The following is a 24,101-nucleotide window of genomic DNA, read 5'->3' as shown; positions in this document are numbered from 1 at the left end:
TTCTGTTTTATTGACTGCACCACTCAGTTTGGTGTGATCTGAAAACCTGCTGAGGGTGCACTCGATTCCTTTGTCTAACTCATTGACAAAGGCAGTAAACAGTACTACCAGGACAGACCCCTGAGGGATACCACTCATCACCAGCTTCTTCCTGGACATGAAGCTATTGACCACCACTCTCCAGGTGTGACCTTAAAGCTAATTCATTACCCACTGAATGGTCTACCCATCAAATCTGTCTCCAATTTGGAGATCAGGATGTCATGTGGGAACGTGGCCTTACAGAAATCCAGGTTGATGACATCAGTAAGTCTTCCTTTTTCAACTGATACAGTCACTCATTCCATCATAGAAGGACAGCAGATTGGTCAGGCATGATTTGACCTTGGTGAAGCCATGCTGGTTGTCCTGGATCACCTCCTTGTCTTGCATGCGCCTTGACATCACTTTCTTATCTTTATACTGTTCTGTATGGGATCCAAAATAAAATAAAATGGTTATTTGGAAAATGTCTAATATGCAGTTGTGAGGAAAGCCTAGGTACAAAGGACATAAACTTAATCTTGGATAGAAAAACTAATAGAAAGTTTTTTAGCCAGGAACTCAGCGTGGCTAGCTGACGTCTAAAACCAACTCAAAGCTAAGTTATGGAAACACTAATAGCATTCTCAGGAAAACATTAATCTAAAAAGATAAAGCTTTGCAAAGAGATTGTGTAGTGAGCTTCCTATATCTGATTAGTGTAATAACTAAGCAGATTTATCTTAATAATTTAATAATTTGAAAAAATAATTTTTAACCATTACAATTAAGGTGGGAAGAAAACCTTTACATTCCCTGATCAAAGTGTGAATCGTCTCTTGTAAAATTTTCTTTTCCTTCAAAGAAGAAATTTATTTTTCTTGTATGGGAAGTATTTTATAAAATAGCATGATAGCATGGAAAACTGACAATGGATAAGATTACCTTTATGTGACTGTTCTAAAGGCTTTTGTTTTCATTCCTATTTGTTCCTGTACATGTATAAAGGGAAGGTTAGTGATTTGCTTATCTCCAACTAAGAAAATCAAACTTATTATAATGTTTTCATCTTTGTGATTCTTAAAGAAGGGAGAAAAAATGTTAGATTTGATGCTGCTTTACTACAAAGTGATTGTAGGATATTTTCCATTATCATAATTTGTACATCCTTTGACGTAAAAAAATGTCAATTAAAAGAAAATATTTAAGAAAAATACTAGTGTCTGACAAATACAGGTTGATATAAATGTGCATGCTTTGCAGAGGGACCTCAACAATCTATTCATCACTCTATTTGTCTGATTCTAAAAGCTCATCTACTATAATTTTTCAGCTAAATTGTATGCATGTTTTAGGCATATGATAAAGCTATCCTTTGAATCCACATTTCACATTAATTTCTAGCAATTTACTGCAATTTAATTAATACTGCAAATTAAGGTTTGCTTGATGTAGATTTGCCATGCAAATTGTCATTTTGCAGTATAGTAGGGCTGTCAAAAGAAAGTAGGATTGGCTTTAATGCAGTTTTCAGTGTATGAGTTGTTTGTGTGATTTACTCAAGAAAATGTTTTCCTACACTGAAAGTAAATTGAATGGTCCTACCCAAAGTTTAGTCTTAGGGAATGTAACAGATGGGACCTTGATCTTCCAGCCACAGCCAGAAGTTATTGATGACATCCTTCAGTATCCATTGATGATTTGTTCTCTTTCTTGCTTTCTTTCCAGTGAATTATTCATTGTTTCATCTCTGTTTAAAATTTTCTTTCTTTTGATCACAGGCAATGGACTGGGTATCCGAATCGTAGGTGGAAAAGAAATTCCAGGAAGCAGTGGGGAAACTGGAGCTTACATTGCCAAGATCTTGCCTGGGGGCAGTGCAGAGCAGACAGGGAAGCTGATAGAAGGTAAGTTAAATGCACTATCAAAAAGTGGAAGCAAGGCAGAATTGTGAATGCAGTAGAATTATTTACACATGTGCATTCTCCATCACACAACAGATACAATCTTGTGCAAGGGCAGAGGGGTATCTTAGAGCCCCTCTTAAAGCAGAAAAGGACTTATGGAAGGTCCTTGTCTATATCCAGAGGAAACTTCCATGGTAAACAGTATTCTGTGACGGCATGCTGTCTGCACTGGGGGTAAGACGTGATAAGAGTCCAACTGTATCATGTATATTGTGGACCTGTGCTATTTGGAAGATCTTTGGCTCCCTCCATAGAAAACAGTAGGTCTTTCACAGCTGTGATAAATCATGCCTTTTCTCAGCAAAGTGGTAGAAGTACCATGCAGGTAACAAGGAGGATGTAAATATTCAGTATTTCCTTGAGACTAGGCATTTCAAGAAAGAGGATGAGAGGTTAACGCTTAGAATTATCTCTACCATTTTGTTTTCTCTTGTCAGGAGATCTTCTGGGAACTGAGGTTTAAAAAACTTGTTTGCTTACCATATGGCTGTATTTTTAGCAGTGCATCCTGGTTTTACAATAACTATGGGAGAAATTCAAACATATCAGCTTGCTTTTTTTCTTTTTTTCTGTTCCCATGATGAATTTTGAAGCTTTATTCATGTTTTATAGAAAGATGAATAGAACAATAATATATACATATTTTGTTTTATTCTTCCATCATATATGATCAGTATTGCTTCTTATCTGAACTTTATAAAAGAATTGTAGACTTACATTGGCATTGTAGAATATGTTGGCATAAATTTGGAGCAACTATCAAAATCACTACACTTAATGTGTGGAATTTGACCACACAGAGTCCCAGAATATGGTTTGCTATCGATATGTTAGATAAGAGAAATAAGGCTTTTTGCAGAAAGTACCATTAATGTAGCACAGAAGACAAACACTTCAAATCTGGCTGTCATTTACCTCTTAAATCTCACCTTTATATATGGTTTACTTTTTATGTCATTTTAGGTGGCTATCATGAATCAAGAAAGAATATTTAGCTTCTTTACTTTGGGATATTTTGTTTGTTTTAGTAGAAATATGACTGGTGCACATCTAATCTCTACACTTCAGAAATGCTAAAAATCCACTGAGGTCTTCAATCATTCTCATATTGATTTGTGCAAATCCAAACTGCTAATGTTATTAATATTGCTGATATTGAGTCTGAAAATAGAATGTAGCCTTCCTGGGTAATTGCTGTCTCTCACACCACATACATAAAACTGTGTGTTGTTATCTGTAAATGACAATTGTTTCATACTAGTAATTTGTATAGTAATCATGAGTCACTTTTTTTTCTGCTGAAATGCTGTGTGACTTCAAATTAGTGAATATACCTAGTTATCAACTAAACATATAATAATGTCATTACAAGTTAATATCGTGACTCATTAGCCTTTCCAAGAACATGGTTCACTGGAAAAAAAAAATCCCATCAACTTAATTAATTCTTCTAATTCTTAAAACAGAAAACACTGGGTCTGAAAAATACTGCCAGTAGAGTAAAAAACAAGGATAGATTTACTGTGGTTATGAAGGAAGGCAAAGTCCTACCCACTGTCTGTGTGACTGCATCTATGCAGAAATTACACACTTTAAAATATAGATAGCATTCCTTTCCTTAGGGAATAGAAATCCACACAGTTTTAGCCTATTTAAATAGCTTTGGAGGAGTCAGTTAATGCTGAAAAGTTTATTTATAGTTCTGACTGGCAAATAACAATCTTCTTGGTTCTCTCACCTTGAATTGCTTTCAGATGTCAAAAATACCTCTGATTCATCACTCATTGGCATTACAAAAACTGGAGGTGGAAGACTCATTCCACTGAGCTCATCAAGTGCAGGGACTGTGTCAATTTGATAGATGGGTCTGTGCTCCCTCTCGTGTTGACAGAAACGGTTTGGTTATATTCCACCTGGTATATACTCAGGAAACAGAATTTCATAATGCCAGCATTTTTAATAAAAGAAACTAGAGTAAAGAACAGAAATAAAATATTAATGCGTGTTACTGACTGTTGGAAATTTGCTGGATGTCCTCAGCATTCAATACTCTCATTGGATCATTTTGACAAGCTGACTGGAGAGCCTAAAAACTGGTGAACCATGGGTGTCTTTGTTCGAGGTTTTCAACCAATGAGGCATAATGCATTTCAATGCTTAAGTCAGCTAATAATCACCAAGGTAAAGAGGAGAATCCTTGTCTTTCTGGTCTCCTCATGATTCTTGGGGACCTGCATGGTCTGAAAGCTAATGGTGAACTTGATTTGTGTTGAACTTACTGCCTTTCCTGTCTCCGCAGTCAACAGCAACAATGATACTGATCAGATTTTTTTAATCAGAGGCATAATGGCTCCATATTCATTTTAAAAATATATGGCTCCTTCTAATAATATTTTCTCAAACATAAAACTAGGAAAATCATATATCGTTAAGACAAAAACTCTCATCATGCAATTATTGAGAATTCAGTTTAATTGAATTCTGCATTTCATAATTCAATAAAAACATTCAGTATACAGGGATATTTTAGACTTCTCAATCTTGAAGCTGGTCCAATAATATCATAATAAAGACTTCCTGATGTGTGTACAGACAATGAAAGATAATGTCACCAACTTAAGCAGTTGCGAAGGTCTGAAGAAAGAAAATGCACTGCCATTTAAGAGTTTTGTGGCAGTTAATAGTGTTCTGGCTCTCAGTCCATATCTTTTGTCACTTGTTGTGATCTTAATTAATAAGATCTCATTAGGGTAAAAGAAATATTACATTTCAAAACACCATGTGAGTCCTCTAAGGAGAGCAACTGGCAGCCTGATGACAGGTACCAAGGGTAGGCCCAAGTACATACTATGTCATCGCCATCACAATCTGAATACTGATGATGAGTTCTTAAGTGTAACTAACACCTTTTAGACTTGGATTTAACTACTAAGGTGAAGCTGATTAGTTTTTCAAATGGGCTGGTTACCTTCAGTTGTGCTGGAAGTTCCCCAGGCCGCACGGCCAGTTTCCCTCCAGACTGTATTTTGAATGGCTTGGTCTTTAATGTAAGTATTAGAGCTCTGGTCTTTAATGTAAGTATCAGTGCTCTCTCTCAACTTCAGAAATCTGTGCAATCTCTGAACTTTAAGATGCCTTCAGGAAATAAAGCTGAAGTCTCTCTGTAAAACTTACCTCTATTTATTTATTACTATTTATTTATTATCTCTATTCATGCTCATTTTCCTTCTACAGAAAGACTTGTGTATTCTTACATACTCAAATGTCACAATTTCCTTTTGTAAGACCTTTGCTGCACAACTGTCTCTGTGTGTCTAATGGACTAATATGAGGCCAAAACCATTAGAATCACACCTCAGGAAAAAAAAAGAAGAGCCTTCTCCTGGACTGTAATAGGAAGCCATGGCCACAGCATCAAAGTCCCTCCAAATTATTAAGCCACTATGGGGAAAAGCAGGCATAGCTTTTTCCCATATGGCTTTCCACACCAGGACTGACATATGAGATGAACAGTATATACCAAAACAACATGCTGTGACTGGCAGAAAAGAGACACATCTAGACTGCTGGGGATTATTTTTTCCCCCAGACAGAAAGAGGGAAGAGAAAGGAACAAAGAGCTATTTGGATTACTTCCATGGACTTCAGAGATCAGCCAAACATCTCAGTCTCAGTCCTCTAAAGAAGGAGGCAGATCCAGAAAACCCTATTAGAAGTCTGCCATGACCAGAATGCTTTACAGCTCTCCTCCATGGGGCAGACTCCATCCACGTCCAGCATCCCATAGCTTCAGGCATCACATTACAAGAATGCATACAGATAGGTTTCCTTGAAGTCAGAGAATAAACACCCAGGGCCCTATATAGATCCAAGTGCCATTACCATTACCACAGCTCTTCATTATTTCCTGGACAGACAAGTTAGTCAAAAAGAAATTTGTGATAAAGATGTAAGGACATATAGAGGATGGTAGAGAGAGAAACTGTTGTTAGGTAGAGATCTACTACTATTACTACCACTACTACAACTACTACAACAACTACTACTACTACAAAACCTACAAGAATCAGTTGACTACTCAGAAATATGACTGAAATATTAGAGATGCAGAAATACAAGACCCTTATGTAGCAACTTTGAGTCTAGGGGAGGCAGGAGGCAAAAGCTGAAAGACAACCAATAGGTTTACAGTGCACATACAATCCCTTTTGCACAAGCGCGCTGTATGCAGTCTGCATTGCTCACAGAGACCATATAAACTGGAAAATATCTCAAGCATTTATGCTACCTACAATGCTTCCTCTCGGGGGAATGCCAATAAGGCTAATGAACAGACTAGAGAGGAGATGGCTAACTGAGGGAGATGATTAACTGTCCTTTGATTATCTATTGTAATGAAGATGTCTCTGGGCATAATAAATGTTGTATAGAGGCTATAGGAATGGTAGCATCACTGTTTAATCTGAAAAGTATTTTCTGGGTTCTGGGCAAAAACATCCTTAAATACAAGTAGCTTTCTCACCCCCACAGTTAAAAGTGCCCATTAGCCAACTTCCAGAAGCAGTTGCATCTAATACATGCCTCAGGGATGTTCCCTTCATGTGTTTTCAGATAATAATTTTTCAATTATATCTTTCCAATTTTTTGTTTGTTTGCTTGTTTTTTAATGCCTTGCATAAGGCTTACTTTAAAGCATATTATTTACTGGTATTGGAAACACGGTTTAAGTCCTCCTGGAAGAACAGAAGGATATGCAACTGGATTGTTGAACAGTTAGTGAAATGAGAAGAAAGAATTAAGCAAGTTTTTTCTGCAGCTTGTTTGACACATTTTGGGGCTAGTTTGGATAGCACCAGGTGTTGAATAAGAAGACCAGACTCATCTTCATTTCTTTTACAAAGGAAATAACACATATAATGGCTATCCACCTTATCAAAACTCTCTTGTCATATCGTAGATTCACGCATGAACATCCCAACACGCATTGTCACAATTGTCATATCAAGCTTGGGATGTTGCTTGGAAAATGGAGTGTGGCTGGAATGGCCACGGGCACCTAAATAGTTGGAAAACCAGAACAGAAGCAGAAATTTCTTTCCCTACTCCTTTTGCCACACTTCACTCTTACTCCTGAGTTATAGATCATCTCAAGTGTAACACTGACTGATCTTGGTCATTCATCAGTGGGAAGAGAGGAAACAAATGAGTTTTAGGAGACTGTAGTGAGTGCTACTTGCTCTTTAGCTAGCTAAAATGAGAAACATTGATCAGTGCATCACACTGAGAAGAGACTTCCCAGTCTCCATGAAGCTAGGGAAGAGCCAGAATCACAGAATCACAGAATAGTTGAGGTTGGAAGGGACCTCTGAAGATCATCTAGTCCAACTCCCCTGCCAAGCAGGATCATCCAAAGCACGTTGTGCAGGATGGCATACAGGCAGGTTTTGAATATCTCCACAGAAGGAGACTGCACAGCCACTCTGGGCAACCTGTCCCAGTGTTCAGGCACCCTCACAGTAAAGAAGTGCCCTCTCATGTTCAGCTGGAACTTCCTGTGCTTCAGTTTGTGCCCGTTGCCTCTCATCCTGTCACTCGGCACAACTTAAAAAAGTCTGGTTCCATCCTCTTGACACCCTCCCTTCAGATATTTATACACACTTATGAGATTTCCCCCAAGTCTTATCTTTTCCAGGCTAAACAGGCTCAGTTCTTTCACCCTGTCTTAATACAATGGGTGCTCCAGTACTCTAATCATTTTAGTAGACCTCCTCTGGACTTGCTCCAGTAGTTCTATGTCCCTCTCATACAGGGGAGCCCAGAACTGGAAACAATATTCCAGGTGTGGTCTCACCAGGGGTCTCTTTGTGTCCCTCTGATAATTACACTCCTGGCAGAAAGTAGATAGCATGCTGAAGTTGGAAGATGATGAGAAGAAATAGAAAGGAACACAAGAAGGGAAGGAAAAATTCTCAGAAAACTTTTAATTGTCTTAAATGAACAGAAACAGTCCTCCTGTCCTACACTCACATTTTTGACTGCTTTAATTTATAACTGCACTGGAGGAAACAGAGAATTAACTTTTAGTTAGTGATGTATTGTGCTGTCCATGCTTATTCTGTGAGGTTAGAAAAGACGAGAGCTTGCTCTCTACTTATCATTTGCCCTACAGGCTCAGATTTATTTGTCCAAGCAGTGACTGACTTTATCAAAGAAGGTGTGCACCAAATAATGGGCAATGCCATAGCTAGGTTGAAAGCTTTTCCCTAAAGCTTTTAAGAAAGGACTTAGTCTAAATAAACCCCCTAACTTCCCACAATCAGCTACCATCTGATTTATTTGCAAAGTTGTGTTCCTCTTGACGATGTATCTCATTCTGCCTTGTACTTCTTGCATATAAGTAATAAATAATTAATGTGCAATGTTGTTCTTCTCAGGTGTGGCTGTGGGCATTCAGCTTATAAGAAAATTACTTTATAAACTAATTGTTTATAAAGTCAATGGCTATTTTAAAAGATACTTTGGTAAAAAGGATACCTCAACTAAGTGCATCATTTAGACATTGTTAGAATGAAGCAAGGAAGAACTCCTTCTCCCTCTGGTTTAGGCATTTTATGTGCAGTCCCACTGACAATGCCCTCAATTCTGTTCTTAATAAGGTAGGAAGGCAGGTGTAGTGACAGTTTCATTTGGTCATTTGCTGAGATGTAAGATGGAAAACACAGTAAGAGTCATCAGAAAAAAAAAAAGTAAGAATTGTTTCAGCACCTGTGCGGGGTATATTGCTGTATGGGGGGAGGGGGAGGAAGGAAGCCTTGTAGTATGAATGTTTGACATAGAAATCTATGAGTGTTAGTTTCTAATCCTGATCACTGTCCACAGATTTATTTACTGAATCTGTTTGAGACAGTAGAAACACACTTAGAAAAATAATATTTTTCCATGCCTCCCAGTATAAGTCATCTAGTTTATGGAGTTTTAGTTTAATTTTACAGTATCAGACTGATACAACTGGAATTTTGCAAGAAAACATATTGTATACCTAGAATATTGTTTTAATACGCTAAAGCAGATGAGTTTGTAAAGTCTCTAACCAGATCTACAATTGCTCTATATTTAACTTCCCTGCAGTAAAAATCAACACTGAATATAGCTATTAGATAATAACTTGCATCAAGGAAGTAATTGAATGACTAATTCTTGTATAGACTGAACTTTCGTGTTCTAAAGTCAATCTAAAATCTACAGCAAAAAATAAAAAAAAAAAATATAGAAAACTTACTGGGCAGTCATAACACAGTGGAAACAACAGTGGGCAGCCTTATCACATTACAACAAAAATGTTTAAAAAATATTAGAAAATAGTAAAAAAGGATTTCTGGACTTCATTTAAACCTTGGTACAAGTACCTGATAACAAACCGTTTCCAATTTTGAAGTTTCTTGTTCCAATCATGTTTGTTGCAAAAAAATGTCCAAATACTTTTTTTCCCAGAAAAATAGTAAACTCTGCAATTTTCCTATGCAGACTGTAAAATATTTCATTCCGAACTCACTGAAATCTGTACTATTGGTTTATTACAAACTAGTGGTTTGTAATGGGAATATGCATTAGATCTGAAATTAAAAAAAAAAAATAAAAAAATAAAAAAAAAGGAAGCTACATTTATAAATACAGCAGCAAGCATAATTCTATTAAGATATCTGGGCTTTATGCTGCAGTCAAAAATTTCATAAATTACATTGTAGATCCATTAATATGTTCCAGGTATCTTTTCAGAATGTTTTTGTCAGGTACTTAAATCTCATCATTTTTGGAAAAATGCAATTAGTCTCTGCATTTTGGTGGTTGTGGGGCTACAGTAATAACACTAACAGTGTGATTACAAAATATAGAGCTTCAGAATTACATCCAACTCAATAAGAAAGTAATAATTTTGTGGTAATAGCCAATTGTTTTTGATATTGGAGATCAGATTTCACACGTGATACATGGTAGAGTGAGTATTTTTAGGCCAGCAAGTCCTGACATTTTCTTTCCTTAGGTCTAAGAGCAGAAACAAACTGGAATATAAAAGGTAAAAAAATCTTGAGACAAAGAGATTTCAGACTAACGATCTTGGTGTTTGCCATATGTGGGCAAAAACTAATTTCACTGGGTCTAAGCTCTGCTTAGGTCTCCAAGAGAACATGGTGTATGTGGACTGTTTCACATTGTATTTGAAACATGCAGATTTTAAGAATATTTCCTAGTCATCACATACAAATCAAGATGATTTGGTTCCTTTTATTGAAAAGGAAATTTCAGTGCCTGCCAAGGGAATAGGAAACCTTGATTCTGGGCCTTTCTCAGCTCAGCTGACATTCAGCTGCTCAGATACTCTGCTTCTAATGAGAGCTGTGCTTGAAATGGAGCTGCTTAGTATTAAATTATATTTAAAATGGGCAACTGGATCCATTTTATTTTCTACTGGATCTTGCTTTCCATTTTGCAGATGGTCTGTTTTCCATCCCATTAACCCTATTATTTAGCATGATAGTTAAGGTACTTTCTGGTGAAGTTCTACTCCTTTGCCTTGATTTTTGTTCCATTGAAAATGATTTTTAAAACCTTAATTTATAACCTTCAATTATAGTTTTAAATTAAAATTAGTCCCCTCTTTGTTTATGCTTTTTTTTTTTTTTTAATTTTACTGTGTTACCAAATCCCCTCCGGTCAGTTCAACCCAAGATATAAAATTTTAATAGACCCTCAGCTGTAAATGTCCCAGGGAAGGAGCACCCTCTTTAAATTCATTGTGATGTACGCATATGATCAAGTGCTTCAATAACAGAGAATGGGAAAAGAAAGATGAAATCTGGATCATGCTAGTAGTTATTATGAAGGCTTTATAAATAGCGTAATCTGTAGAATTCCCTTGAACTACATTGCCAATTGTATCAAACTGCGCAGTTGTAGGCTGAGTTTAATAATTCCCCTGAAACAGAATGCCATATAATGTTAGAAATGTTTAAGTCTGAACAGGGGAACAAATGCATTAAAATGTTCACTGGAAGGGTGTTCTAGATAAAACAGTGAGCTGTTATTTTTCTTGCTGATTATGGCTGTAGCTTTCTCAAAGACACATCTCTTCATAATTTATAGCTATAAAGTATGTTATAACGTCATTCCCAGTAAGTAGGTAGTCCCCTGAATTTGACAGATGAAAAAAATTCCACTGTGAAGTCTGTTTTTAAGTTGTCCCACTGCAAAATTTCCTGTTTTTGCATTAATGTAGAAATGTTTTGTATTGATACAATAATATATATTTTTAAAACATTATCATACTTTTAATTTGGCTGCCATGTTTCACAACACTGATTATGTGAAAAAAAAGATTGTTCATTATTCTCTCCTTTGTACAACATTAACATAACAAATGGCAATGAGAGATGTAGCACATGTAACCCCCTCCCCCCCTTACACTTTTTACAGTGACAATATTGAGTTCCCAGGTGAGATAAGATAAATCAAAAGAAATAGTCTGAAAACAATTCTGTGTATGCGAGAGGATTCATAGAACTAATTCTGGGGATACTTTACAGGGTAACTAGGTAGAAGTCTATTATCTATAGATTTAAATTTGATATTGTGCAAATATTGAAGATATTTCACACTTTAATATATATTTGTAATTTTTAATTAAATTTTAAGTAGCTTAACCGTTTAATAAAGCTTTATTAAAACTTTATTGTAGAGAAAAAATAATGAATTTTGAGAACATCCAGAATTAACTACTGTGACATTGACTTCTCTCATTCGGTATTGCCACATGACATACAATTAAAACAAGAACTGTGATATTCCAGTCTTCGCTCTTTGGCATTTCTGTTTGGTGATTTCCCTCTTCAACATCTCAACTCAACACAATTCATAAGTTGTTAACTGTCATTTTCCTAGGAATTGATATCACAATGTGGCAAGGAAAAGTCAGAGGTGCTGAACAGTTTCTCCCCTAACTGACATGCATAGGAGCTCAGCGTGTTACTTCTTGCTTGTTGATCTTGTACTTTTTTCTTCCTTTTTTTTTTTTTTCCTAGCACTGTTGCACATGTCCCTGTTATTCCCTAAAGCACCAAGTTACAAAACAGTAAATTTCTTTAAAATTATTTCCAGTGAAACTATAAATCATTCCAGACAATTGTAGGACTGTGATGCTCATTTCAGCAGAACTTCCTGTTAATGAAATCTCTGAGAAGGGTGTAGATTTTCTCAAAGGGGGAGTGAGGAGATGACTCTCTCCCAGATACTAAACTAAAAGCATGATATCTGACTATAACTTAAAGTTTGGTTTAGCATGAAGTGATATATGCAGTGTGGAGGCAAATTGGTATCGCTAGGCATGAGAAGTTTGAGTAATATAATCTGACCTGGAAAAGATGTGAAAAAAGTGGCTGATTCCTAATATTAAGGAAATACAGAGAAAATGTTTTGTCTTTTTGATGATAAAGGTCGCTAATAATGCACAAAAATACTGAGTCTGCAGTTCTATGTGTACTTGAATAATCCCACTGAAATATATAAATTATTTGATTTAATAATACTGTTCTTTGATCTAAAGTGGGTTTTATCCAACTACCTATCTAATTTTATGTCCATACCTGTAAGGGGCATTTTCCTGGGGACTCATTGCTGCCAATCCAGAAGGATATGCTAATAGCTGAGAAGTATGAAGTGTTAAAAAGTCAATACAGCCTTAAAGATGACGAAGGTAGCTTTTCTGAAGAGACAGAGCTGTAGAATCTTGTAGCATTAGTGCTTGTACCATAGATGTTCCTTAGTCTTTGAAGTGTAAAAGATTTTGTTTTGTTGTTCTCATAAATCTATTCCTAAAAGGCCAGCAGGAATAAAGTGGAGATCCAGACATAGATATCTACAGAAAGAAACTGGCAATTACAGTCAAAGAGAAGGGCTCTGTTTTCTTCTTACATGTTTACTTGTGTCACTTTACTGCTCCAAACTCATGAAGAACTGTGTTTGGACCAAGCTTCAATGACATATACACAGACAAACAGAACTGGTCTTAGTACTAGCCCTGTTCTCTGTAAGTATTAGGTATTCCAGAAGCACCATGGGGTCTAAGGTCACCCCTCCTTCTGAGCACTTCTCACCAGGGCCAGGAGAAGACTCCTAACAACTGCTGTTTTGTGCCATGGCACCACTGTGCCGAATAGTGGTGCTTTGGCCCAGGTTTACAAGCTTATCTGCTGCTCATATGAGACAGGCCAGAATACAAACACATAGTAAATTGGGATGGTCCCATGTTGGAGGTCCCATGTTGGACTGCAGGTCATCTACATAATGGCAGGCACAAGTCACATAAGAACAGGCATCTTATGCCTGTTCTTATGTGACTTGTGCCTGCCATTATGTGCCTGCCTTATGTGCCTGCCTTAACATCCTACAGAGGATGTTAAGGGATGATCTGGTTAGTACCAAAGCAAAGGATTTCTAGATATGTGTGGAAAGCTATGTGGTGAAAAGCAATCTTCTACATTCTTCTGTTCCTCATTAGAATCTATTTGCACAGGAAAGGTAGACAAGTACCATTTATCTGCCCAAATGCAATGACAGAGCCATTTAGTGGTTCTGACCAGTCATCTAAATGAATAGAAGGCTTGATTATTGCTTCATTACTACATCATGTGCTGTACAGAACCCCATTGAATTAACCTTTGAGATGACACAGTGACAGGAAATGAGTCATTCAAAGCAATGTTCATCAGTGTGTGAGCACTGAGCTTGCTAATTTACTTCTGTCATTTTGTGGGTGAAGTGGAATTAATCCATATTATTCATACATTTGCTACTCATATACACAGTTCGAAGACTGCTAAATGGAAATAAGCATTGACTTCTGTCTAAACACAACAAAGTTTTGTATTATGTTTACTGATTATATTTTCCAAATGGATCTGAAGAGATCAGAAAAAACTGAGATGTTCTGAGATGTGTATGAAAGCAAATGTGAAAGGAAACAAAATTCTTGAAAGGACTTTCATGACTGGTGCTAATGGAGAAGCAGAAACAGTTTTAATTTTAGACAATGCTAAAGTAAGGAAAGAGGATTTTTCATCTTCTTAATCACAGATCACTGTACTGTTCCTTGATGTATTGAGCTAATTCAGTGATAGTAATAGCTCTGCAATTCATGTACTGGAAGCTGACTGATTAATTGAAAAGTAGGGGCTCTCTTCTGATTGACTAGTTGTAAAGATCATGAGAAGAAAAAAAAAAAAAAAAAAGAGAGAGAGAATAAAAAAACAACAACAACAACAACTTTTCGATGTTTGGGAAAGAGCAAAACTCCAAAGAACGAACTGGAAATACCTTCAAGAGCAACGGTGACCTTTGTTGAATGCGATGCAAACAGGATAGTAGATTTGATAAAAACAACTTTACACATAGGAGCTAAAGCACACCCTTCCTTGTCTGGATAGTGATACACGCCGACAAGCAGCAGTGTCGTTTCAGAGGTCCTCCCTCTGAATCAAGACTCTGAGAGAGCACCTGACAGCTACTAGCAGATAAACACATACATATGGAAAAATTTGGCGCCACCTAATGGCGCCACCCAGCCTCCCGAATTTCAAATGCATGATACTCCACAGGAATGAATGCTTTTGCAAGGAATTTATAAAGGCCTGTTTATCCCCACAGGTATGAAATATTTTCTGCATTTATTAGTTTTACATTTATGAATGTCTGTTTGTTTTTGGCAGCAGTACCACACATGAAGTTAAATTGCTCAGGGATCTGATGTGTTTGCAGGTCAAATTTATCTAGTTCTTTTGTCAAATTGAGACAGATTATTCTAGAGTACTCCTCAAACAAGTTTACTGCTGAAGCTCCTTAAACACAGATATATCTCTTAGTATAAATCGAGACTGTGTAGACAAATCATTGTTTTAGCCAGTGGGGTTTATATCAGCATATTTACACTTACAAAGTACCTTAAAGGAGTTGGACTATACCACCACAAAGACTGATATAGTGAACAATACTGCAAACTACTGTTTTTCCTGCAAAAGATGTTAGTTTGGAAACCTGTATTTCTGAAAGAAAAACAGGTATTCATGCAGACATCAAAAAAACATAGTATCTGGTTGTGATCAGATTAACCATCTAGCATGTCCCAGAAACAGTAGATTAAACACATGTATCTGTGTATATTGATATATATGTATATATGCATGTGTGGGTATGAATGTTTGTATGCACACACAGACACATATATAGTCATACATATGATGTTATATATGACTATGATGTAGAATATGACACAGGAACACCTTATGTGATTGTGCAACATCTTCTGCTTATTAATCCATGGGGATTTTTCTTGCATACTCATGTCTAGTCTGGCCTTAGACTTCAAGCATAATGGTACCCACAAATCATATGTTGTGCAATTCTGTGTCTCCTTCTGTTTGTTTGAGCCTGGATTTCTGGTAAGCATAATCCCCAGCCAGACTGTGACATTAGGAATCGAAGTACAATTTGGACATCAAGCCCAGTTCTCAACTGCCACTGAACTCAGTGGAAGAACATATAAAATTATGCTCAGTTTGGTTAAATTCAATTTGTAAAAGCACATGCTTTGAGGAGCATATGTGAATGAAATAAGTTTCCATCTGCAGTTTCCATTTATAGTTTTTCTGGACACTTTATGGGTTCAGTTCTTTTCATGTGCTGGTGAAGACAAAAGTATAGAGTAGCTATAATAGTAGACTTAGGAGTGGTCCTTCAGGTCTCTAGGCAATTGGCAAAGAAGAAATACACTTGGTATTTCTATTTCCTTTGAGCTATTGGGAACTGGGAAAAGTGATTTTTTTAAATATTATTTTCTTTTAAAAATGTTATATATATTCAAGACAATATTTATTACCATCTGTTAAAAAAAAAAAAAAAAAAAAGGATGAAGGAAAAGGAAAAAAAAGGATCATTAATTTTAGAGAAAATAATTATGAGCTTTGGTGAAGATGAAGCCTTTGAAATGCTGATGAGTTGATAGACAATTTAGCAATTTCTTGAATTCTTTTTACCTAAGGAGAATTGCTCAAACTCTTTCATGTTTAAAGTATGTGGTATCACTTGCACTTTACTGTTTTACTATCTTCAGTATGTTGGTTGGATTTCTAGGCTCAGCTGGCATTTTTTTTACTGCATGCTTATATTTACCTTATTTACATCTATTGTTACATAACTGATTCATAATGTTTCACAGTTATAATTGTTCAGTTTGGGGGAGAGGTTGTTTTTGCCTAATTTTTCTTTAGAAGAAAGTAAATATGTCATTTTTATTCATCTAAATACAACATCTATTTTTCTTCCTTTTGCTGGGAAAGGATATTTAATGGTTTGATATAAAGGGACACACATGGTTATTTTGCTTTGTTGCATTGTTTGAAAGCAATAAATTTAATATCTCAGTTCTGGGAAAAATATTTTAACCTGTACAATAACTTTGACGAAATGAAAGCAGTCTTAAAGGAGTAAGTAGTGAAATAATCAAGCTCATTTGTCCTTGTTCATCTACACTACACATTTGAGCTTGACCCTACAGAGCTGAAGCGTCAATTTAACACATTTGTCAGTTTAAAAATTACACACAGTATCTCACTTGGGACATGCTTTTCAAGAACAGGCCATTGAAATACCCAACAAAGCTAAAGGGAGATTCAGTGCTGAGAATTCAATAAGAGTTTGGCATCTATAAATAGGGTTGATGCATAATTAAGACACACAAGTATGGAGAAAAAAGGGCCCGGAGGTTGCTGTGTAGTTGCTAGGTTAAGACTGCCAGAGCATCAAAAGAGACAGGCCGGTTACTGCTGTTGCTTCAGCACAGGAGGGTACCTGTATAGGCAGTGTTTTTTGCTACACAGTGGTGGAAACAGCAGGACAGGCACTTGCACACTGCTCTCTCAGCACCATCCAGGCTGCAAGCTTATCCTTCCAGCTCCTTTCCTGACCTTACCCAACCACAGATTCATCACTCAACTCCTCATCCTTTGGCACAAGAAGCTTCAATATACTTTGTTAGTTTAGGAGAAAAGCTCTAAAGTGCCTTCAGAAGACTTGAAAATGAGTACTTAATCTACCAGCACTGTTTTGCCGCTTACTTGTTGTCAACCACAAGCAGGACCTCCTGGTGTCTGTTCTTATCCTCTAGGTAACAGCAGCTTCTCCCCTGCTTTCTCCAGAAGGCTGTGAATTATATTCCTATAATATTATTTCATAATACCTGTAGGCCTAAAGATACTATATGTTACCATACTCTTGTTTTGTTTGTTTTCCTGATGTGTACACACTCAATTAATTCAGTGTGTTAATGATGATCACAAGAAACACACAAACATGCAGGGAACGGCTGACAAGAGAACATTTGTTCTGGTGTAGATGAGAAGAAATAAAAGCTGCTAGTAGTCAGCATGAATGCCAAAGCTAGTATGAAGTTGCCTTTACCTTTATGGATTTAAAATAAAGAAATAAATACCCCCAGATTGCTAAAGCCACCAAGCGAAGAATGCATAATTGATTGGTCTGACTACTTTCTCTTTAGTTGCCCTCTAGCGTGTCACAGGTGGGATAATGAATGTCCACCTGTATAAGATGTGGTTACAGGGCTCTGTCTGAGACAGAACGAGGGCAGAGTAAGGGCTTTGCCCAGTTCTCTCAAGTTTGCTCTCTCATGGATCAGCACCACATTCAATCAAGTCTCAACTTCCCTTCTAGTCCCTACTGCCTGAGAAGATCCAGCAGGTCATCATGTAATCTGTTGCTGTGCTGCTGCTTGCAGGTGCCTACCTCAGGCATCCACAGCCATAGTCTGTTGGTGTCCCTGGCACTAGTCTCCATCCACCTCCTGGACCTCCAGGGCCTTCCATACTTCCCAGATCTCTCCTCCATCCAGGATCTTCACTTTCTTCTTTCCAGGCACCCTTCTTCTTACCAAAGATGCTTACTTTTTTTTGGGAGCACTTCTTTTCAGCACCCTCTCTTCTTTCTAAATCCACTAGCCCCTGGTTTTCTCAATCAAAATAGCCAAAGTGCAGGACCACATAGTGTGATCAGTCTACTAAGCCAATTCTCATGTTAACTAGAGGACTCAGGAAGGGTCACTTTTCTTTTGTCCAGGTGTTCTTAGTATTTCAAAACAGGCCATATTGATTGCAGTTAGCAAGTAGCAAGCTTCAGCTTGAGTTCAAAAGTTCAATGTCATTCACACACCCCTCCCCCAACCCCACATGCACCCAATTATCAGCTTCCTGTCAGCAATCAAAATTAAAGCTTTTTTTTTTTTCTTCCCATGATAATATGATAATACTTTTTCTAGTTCTATTAGAAATGGGAAAAAAAAAAAAAAAAAAAAGGAAGAAAAAAAAAAGAATAAGAATAACATTTATCATACAAGTTCCTTCTAAGAAACTTCAGCTGTATGGGATTTGCTATTGAAATTATTTTTGCAAAGTTTCCATGGAGAAGAAACTCATATACATATCAAAAATGTACACCAGATCTTTCCTGGGAATAATGTAAATCCAACATTTGAATGAGACTTTGTCAGCAGTAGAGAAACCTACCGAAACCTACCAGTATGAATAGTCAAATAGAAAAATACTAGTGTTTCTTTTATTATTTTACTCCTTTTCTGGAGGAGATTCTCTCCTACCCCCGTCCTGCAGAGAGCTAATTACTTCATCTTCACATGTTACTTTTTTAATTTTTGCCTAAATACCATTTCTCATACCAAGTTCTTCTAATATCAGTCTTTGACTTGAGTTCCAAAAGATCATTATAACATTAAAACAACAACAACAATTTATTATAATATAAAAGCTTCAGTAAAACCAATAGTGTCCATTTTTAAAATCTTATGTGAGTACCCACATAAGTTGATTGAGTATATAGTTGCCAGATAACCACATCACATCTTGAATGTGCAGTGTAGCTTAAGTAATTGTGCAGTGAAATATCTTTAATAGATCTCTACAGGGAATGGCATAACCATTGGCCTAATCGTGTAACATTTCTTCACTAGTCTATTTCTTCCTTCGTGCATGAATTTTACTTTTATTACAATGGACCTATCTGTGAGAATAATACTGCTTTATCAATAAAGTACTGCAGATCAAATCCATGCAGAGAGATTTTGAAAAAAAATAATAACTTCTTGTGACAGGTACAAGTATATTGGAAATGTTTAAATAGCAGAGGATTTCTAAGGTGGAGCATTAATTATTTTTTATTTTTCTTAAAGGGAAATTTCACTTGTGTGTCATGGACCATTCTTATTGATAGGATTAGACTGTGAGATGTATGGCAGTTATTACTGAGGCTTAATTCCCTTTCTCTGATTTGTGTTGCAGATTTCCAAGCTCCAATGTACTTTAAAATATGACAATTCACAAATTTCCATCCAAATTTGACTAACTAAACAGAATAGTTCAGTTGCTATAAAGATCATCGAGTTGTGCTGCCTTATCTCTCTGACTGGATTAACAAAGTCATGGATAGAAACCTGACAGATTTTTCTAATTCATAGTCCTTATTTCAGGATGTGCCAAGACAATGAGTACAGCTTGAGCTCTCAGGATAGGGTGTTTTGGGAACTGGAAACACTGATTTGGACAGCCTTAACATGACACTAGGGAGCCTACTATCTCTGTGAATCCAAGTGATATTAGACTACCATTAATATCGCTCAGTAGATGTTCTGAAAAATGGAGTTTATACTTGATTTTATCACTGAAGGAACTTGAAAGAACAAATTCTTCAACTGCAATTTTTCAACTCTACTGTTAAAAATATGAGTTGTTGCTAAATCCTAAATTTTAGTATCTCTTATTTGTCTAGAAGATATGTAACCTAGATCTCTTAAAGTTGAAAAATCTTAAATTCACTAAAATCCTTTGTGAATGAGGGATATATAGAGGTATGAATCTTTAAGAATTAATACCCATCCCTTAGCACTTCACAAGTACTATCTCCCATAACTCTTAATATTAGCTATATTCTTGATGCAGGAACACTACGAATAGTGTCTGACAAATTTCAAAGTTAATGTACTAACTTTGTAGTGTATTTGGTTACCAAGTGTACCATTGTCTTTCCACCACTACTTTCTATGACGGAATGAAACTGAAGCACAAAGAGGCTTGTTATCTTGCCTTTCTTCACCTGAATGGTTACAGTGGAAGCAAAACTACAACCCAGTCTCCAAGGCCACCCTCTTCATCCCTATATCTACCAGGTTGTTCTTATTGTTGATAAGGTATAGCTGCTAGTTTGCTAAATTGAAAATAAATAAATAAAAAACAAACAAACAAATAAATAAAGGCCATTTTTGTTTCTAGGATAGACTACTGATTTTAAATGACAAAGAGGGGAACTAATGCATAGTTAGTTTATGATGTCTGAAAAATAAATAATCTAATCTTGTTATGATGTTCTCCTTTTCAAACCACAACTGAAAGAAGAGTACCCTGAGGAAAGTGATTCATCTCATTCTAAATAGGTGTCAGTTGAGATGAACCATCCTGAAAGAAGCCTGGTTTTCTTCATTCATTAGTTACTCAAAATTCCTAGACAGCTAACAAGACAAGATGCTTACTTTTTAACACCTCAAAATTGTCTTATTGACTAAAGGCCCAAAGCAAGGTAAAACCAAAAGGGTGATTTTTTTTTCATTGTGCATGACAGTTCTTTACTGCAGAGATGTATACTTTATGCTCTTTCTTTATTGTTTTAAATGTGCTCAAAATTTTATGAAAAAAAAAAATAATACTCATGTATTTTCATCTTTGGTTCAGATTACAAATCTGTTCCACATACTGTGGTCCTACAGTTAAGGATGTGCTACTATATGTCAGGAATTTGTACAAATATCAAAATAACCTCTACAAAAAGATTAGCAAATGTTGGTTTAAAACAAATCATTCTAATGGTTAGAATTCTACAGTTCTGACAAAAGAGAATTTTCAGAAGCGAAAATATTTTTCTGCCTCATAAGAAAGCAAGAATTTCTTAATCTCTATGAAGAGAATACTATTCCCTGTAGCAAAACCAATACCTGTTGTTGAGAAGACAGATTTAAGATCTGTCTTATACCCTTGAACTTCTGAAATATCAAATTATTGCTATGGCTAATAAAAATGTCCATGAAATGTTAGAAAATATGAAAAACAAACAAAAAGAAGCCTCCTTTTTAAATGAGAAATAAAGGTAGGAAGCTACATTACTACCATATCTTGGCATGGCTTTGATCTTCCACCTCTACCTGCATAAAAATTAAAGTTGACTTTCTAATATTTTTTTCCTGTAAAAATAGGAGATACATTTTCTTTAGTTTCAAAGTAAATATTATGTTGAAACAAAAAATAGAATTTAAATATCCTTTTGAAATTAAAAAAAAAAAAAAGAAAAAAAGAAAAAAATAATTACTTTTTTTTTTCTGGATAAAAAGTTGCACATATTTTAAATGAGTTTTTAAATAGTTTCAGTAATTATGCCTAACTGAAAACTCAATACACGACAGAAAAAAATAGCTCAAATTAGAAGATGATCAAAGGGCTGGAGCATCTCTACTACAAAGACAGACTAAAGGAGTTGTGGCTGTTCAGCCTGGAGAAGAGAAGGTTCTGGGGAGACCTTACAGTGGCATGTCAGTGCCTAAAGGGGGCCTAGAGGAAAGCTAGGGAGGGACTCTTTGTCAGGGGATGCAGTGACAGGACAAGGAGTAATGACTTTACACTGAAAGAGAATAGGTTTAGATTAGATATAAGGAGGGAACTCTTTACTCTGAAGGTGGTGAGGCAATAACACAGGTTGTCCAAAGAAGCTGTGGATGCCCCATCCCTTAAGGTGTTCAAGGCCAGGTTGGATGCGGTGATGCGCAACCTGGTCTGGTAGGAGGTGTCCCTGCTCATAACAGGGGGATTGGAAGTAGATGCTCTTTTGGTTTGTTCTTTCCAACCCTAAACATTCTATGATTTTATGATCAAGGATTTAATTTACCTACTAGCAGTATAAGGAGTATAATTTCCCTAATAATAATAATATGTATACAATAGCAAAATAGATATGGGGAAGAGAGGAGAACTGCATACGTCTGGCCAGAAGTTTTTATTCTATCTTCATAGTTTTCAGGTTAGATGACTCTGACAAATGAGGTAATAGTGAGTAAATTCTACTTTACTTTATATTTGAATAATCACATAGTGTCAAAACTATAAAATTACCCTTAGGGATGATTACCATAGGGGATGATTATTTGACATAGTGACTCCTATTAGAGCACATCAAGTAAAGATCTCACTCTATCCTTTATGACAGAGTGGTATTTTAAGGTCTTTAGTCATTCTCATTAAGAAGGCTTAACTTTTTACTTAAACTGTGGTGTTTTCTTACTGTGAGTAGCAGAAATTGTTCTGTTCATTTTTATACATGACTTTACAAGTCATTGTCATCCAATGCGTAACAATGGCCTTTGCTCATTCCTAGCACTCTTTGAATGTTCAAACGATAGCAATGATTCCAATATTTTCTGGATTAGACTCTAATCCCTTCATGGTAACATCGCTGCAGACCAGACAGGGCTGAATCAAGCAAAGATAGACCCCCCAGGTCAAACATCGCTGCAGACCAGACAGGGCTGAATCAAGCAAAGATAGACCCCCCAGGTGAGTGCATATCTGTATGAGAAGAGCCTTTGGCTTCAGTAAGCCCCAACAGAGGTAGAAAGTTGGAGTTCCTCATTTGGGAGTAAACTTTTTTTTTTTTTTTTTTTTTTCCTGAAACATAGAGTGATAATAGTTACAATTTACCACAGCATTTTATTTAACGTGGTATAACCAATCATCTGTCTGTAACTCTAATCTAATCTATGAATTCTGAAGGTAAAACAGTGGTGAAACTCTTTACCACAAGCAGTGACTCTAACCTTTTAACTTGTCAAGATCTTCAATTCAGGTCATACACGTACATCCACATCATCACTTTTTCCCTAGCACAGTTCAAACTGAAGGGTGGCCTACAATACCATGTGCTAATTACATATACTTCGAAATCTGAAAGCTGACTATGACTTAGAGAAAAGTTGAGAACAATGTTGATAGCCTCAGCTGTACTCATTTGTGGCGTATTACATGGCTGCCTGTAGATGCTAAGTACACCCCAGATGCATGGTTGATTTACTATGGCTGTACTTTTATGACTGTTATTTGACAGTAGCAGAATAACAACTGTGAGGCATAGGCAGAACCATTTCTATCATTTTTATCTGATGAACATGTCAATTTTTTAATAATTGCAAGTGTTGTCTATATAATAATTATTGTAGTAATGGAAAATATTCAGCCTTTATATGAATGATGAATGGATGAGGAAGCTAAGGTGTCGCCAAAAAAATAATGAGTTTTGTTGTGATTCATGCCTAGCAGTACAAAGAAATACATTAACACATTGACTTTTATCAACCTATTTTTAACCGTTACAAAGGTTTAGAAATTAAAGGAAAATAACTGAATAAAACAGACCATGAAGTAATTTAGTGTTGAGTGTCAGACTGCAGTTGATACTGTTTCTCCTTGTTCTCAGTGCACATTTAACTTTCATAGCAGTTTCTGGAATTTCAAAGTAATATTTCTGAATTTCTGTGAAATGGATAGACATTAACATTTACATTTTACTGACAGAAACATCTAGCCTAGAGAGGCCAGTTTTCTTTTCCACTGTGGACATTAGACAGAGAAGTGAAAAAAATAAAACAAAACAAATTGACTTATTTATTTTTCATAAAAATAAACCAGGCAAACTATGAAGAAGCAGAGAATAAACCCCAACAATCTGCATATATAGCTATAACATAATTAAGACCAAAAGATCTATTCTAATATTGTAATGTCTAACTTAAGTTGCAGTAGGAGAGCAATTCTGAGACTTATAAAAAAATATACTTCTATACATGTATTGTCTGATTTTTTTCGAAGTAATTACTAACTCTTAGTGACAGCACTTCTGACTGAGGCACCTTGGGTATACTGAATAGAAGGCACTGCAATATAGTATTGTAGA

The 24,101-nt window shown here is 36.2% G+C and overlaps 1 protein-coding gene across 16 annotated transcripts in view; it reads left to right on the top strand.

Moving 5' to 3' along the window:
• Positions 1–24,101, top strand: part of PCLO (piccolo presynaptic cytomatrix protein) — a 361,820-nt gene that overhangs the window by 243,027 nt on the left and 94,692 nt on the right. For 14 of the 16 annotated variants that reach the window (XM_068669948.1, XM_068669944.1, XM_068669945.1 and 11 more), the window contains exon 10: positions 1,803–1,928. In XM_068669948.1, coding sequence (XP_068526049.1) covers positions 1,803–1,928 — 126 coding nt within the window. Of the gene's footprint in view, positions 1–1,802; positions 1,929–24,101 lie in introns of those variants that run through there. The other 2 variants (XR_011092109.1, XR_011092110.1) reach the window with 2 other exon arrangements.

The sequence above is a fragment of the Anas acuta genome, chromosome 1 (assembly GCF_963932015.1).
Source record: "Anas acuta chromosome 1, bAnaAcu1.1, whole genome shotgun sequence".
Taxonomy (NCBI): Eukaryota; Metazoa; Chordata; class Aves; order Anseriformes; family Anatidae; genus Anas; species Anas acuta.
The sequence above is the reverse complement of the archived record's forward strand: the minus strand, read 5'-3'. Positions and strand labels throughout refer to the sequence as shown.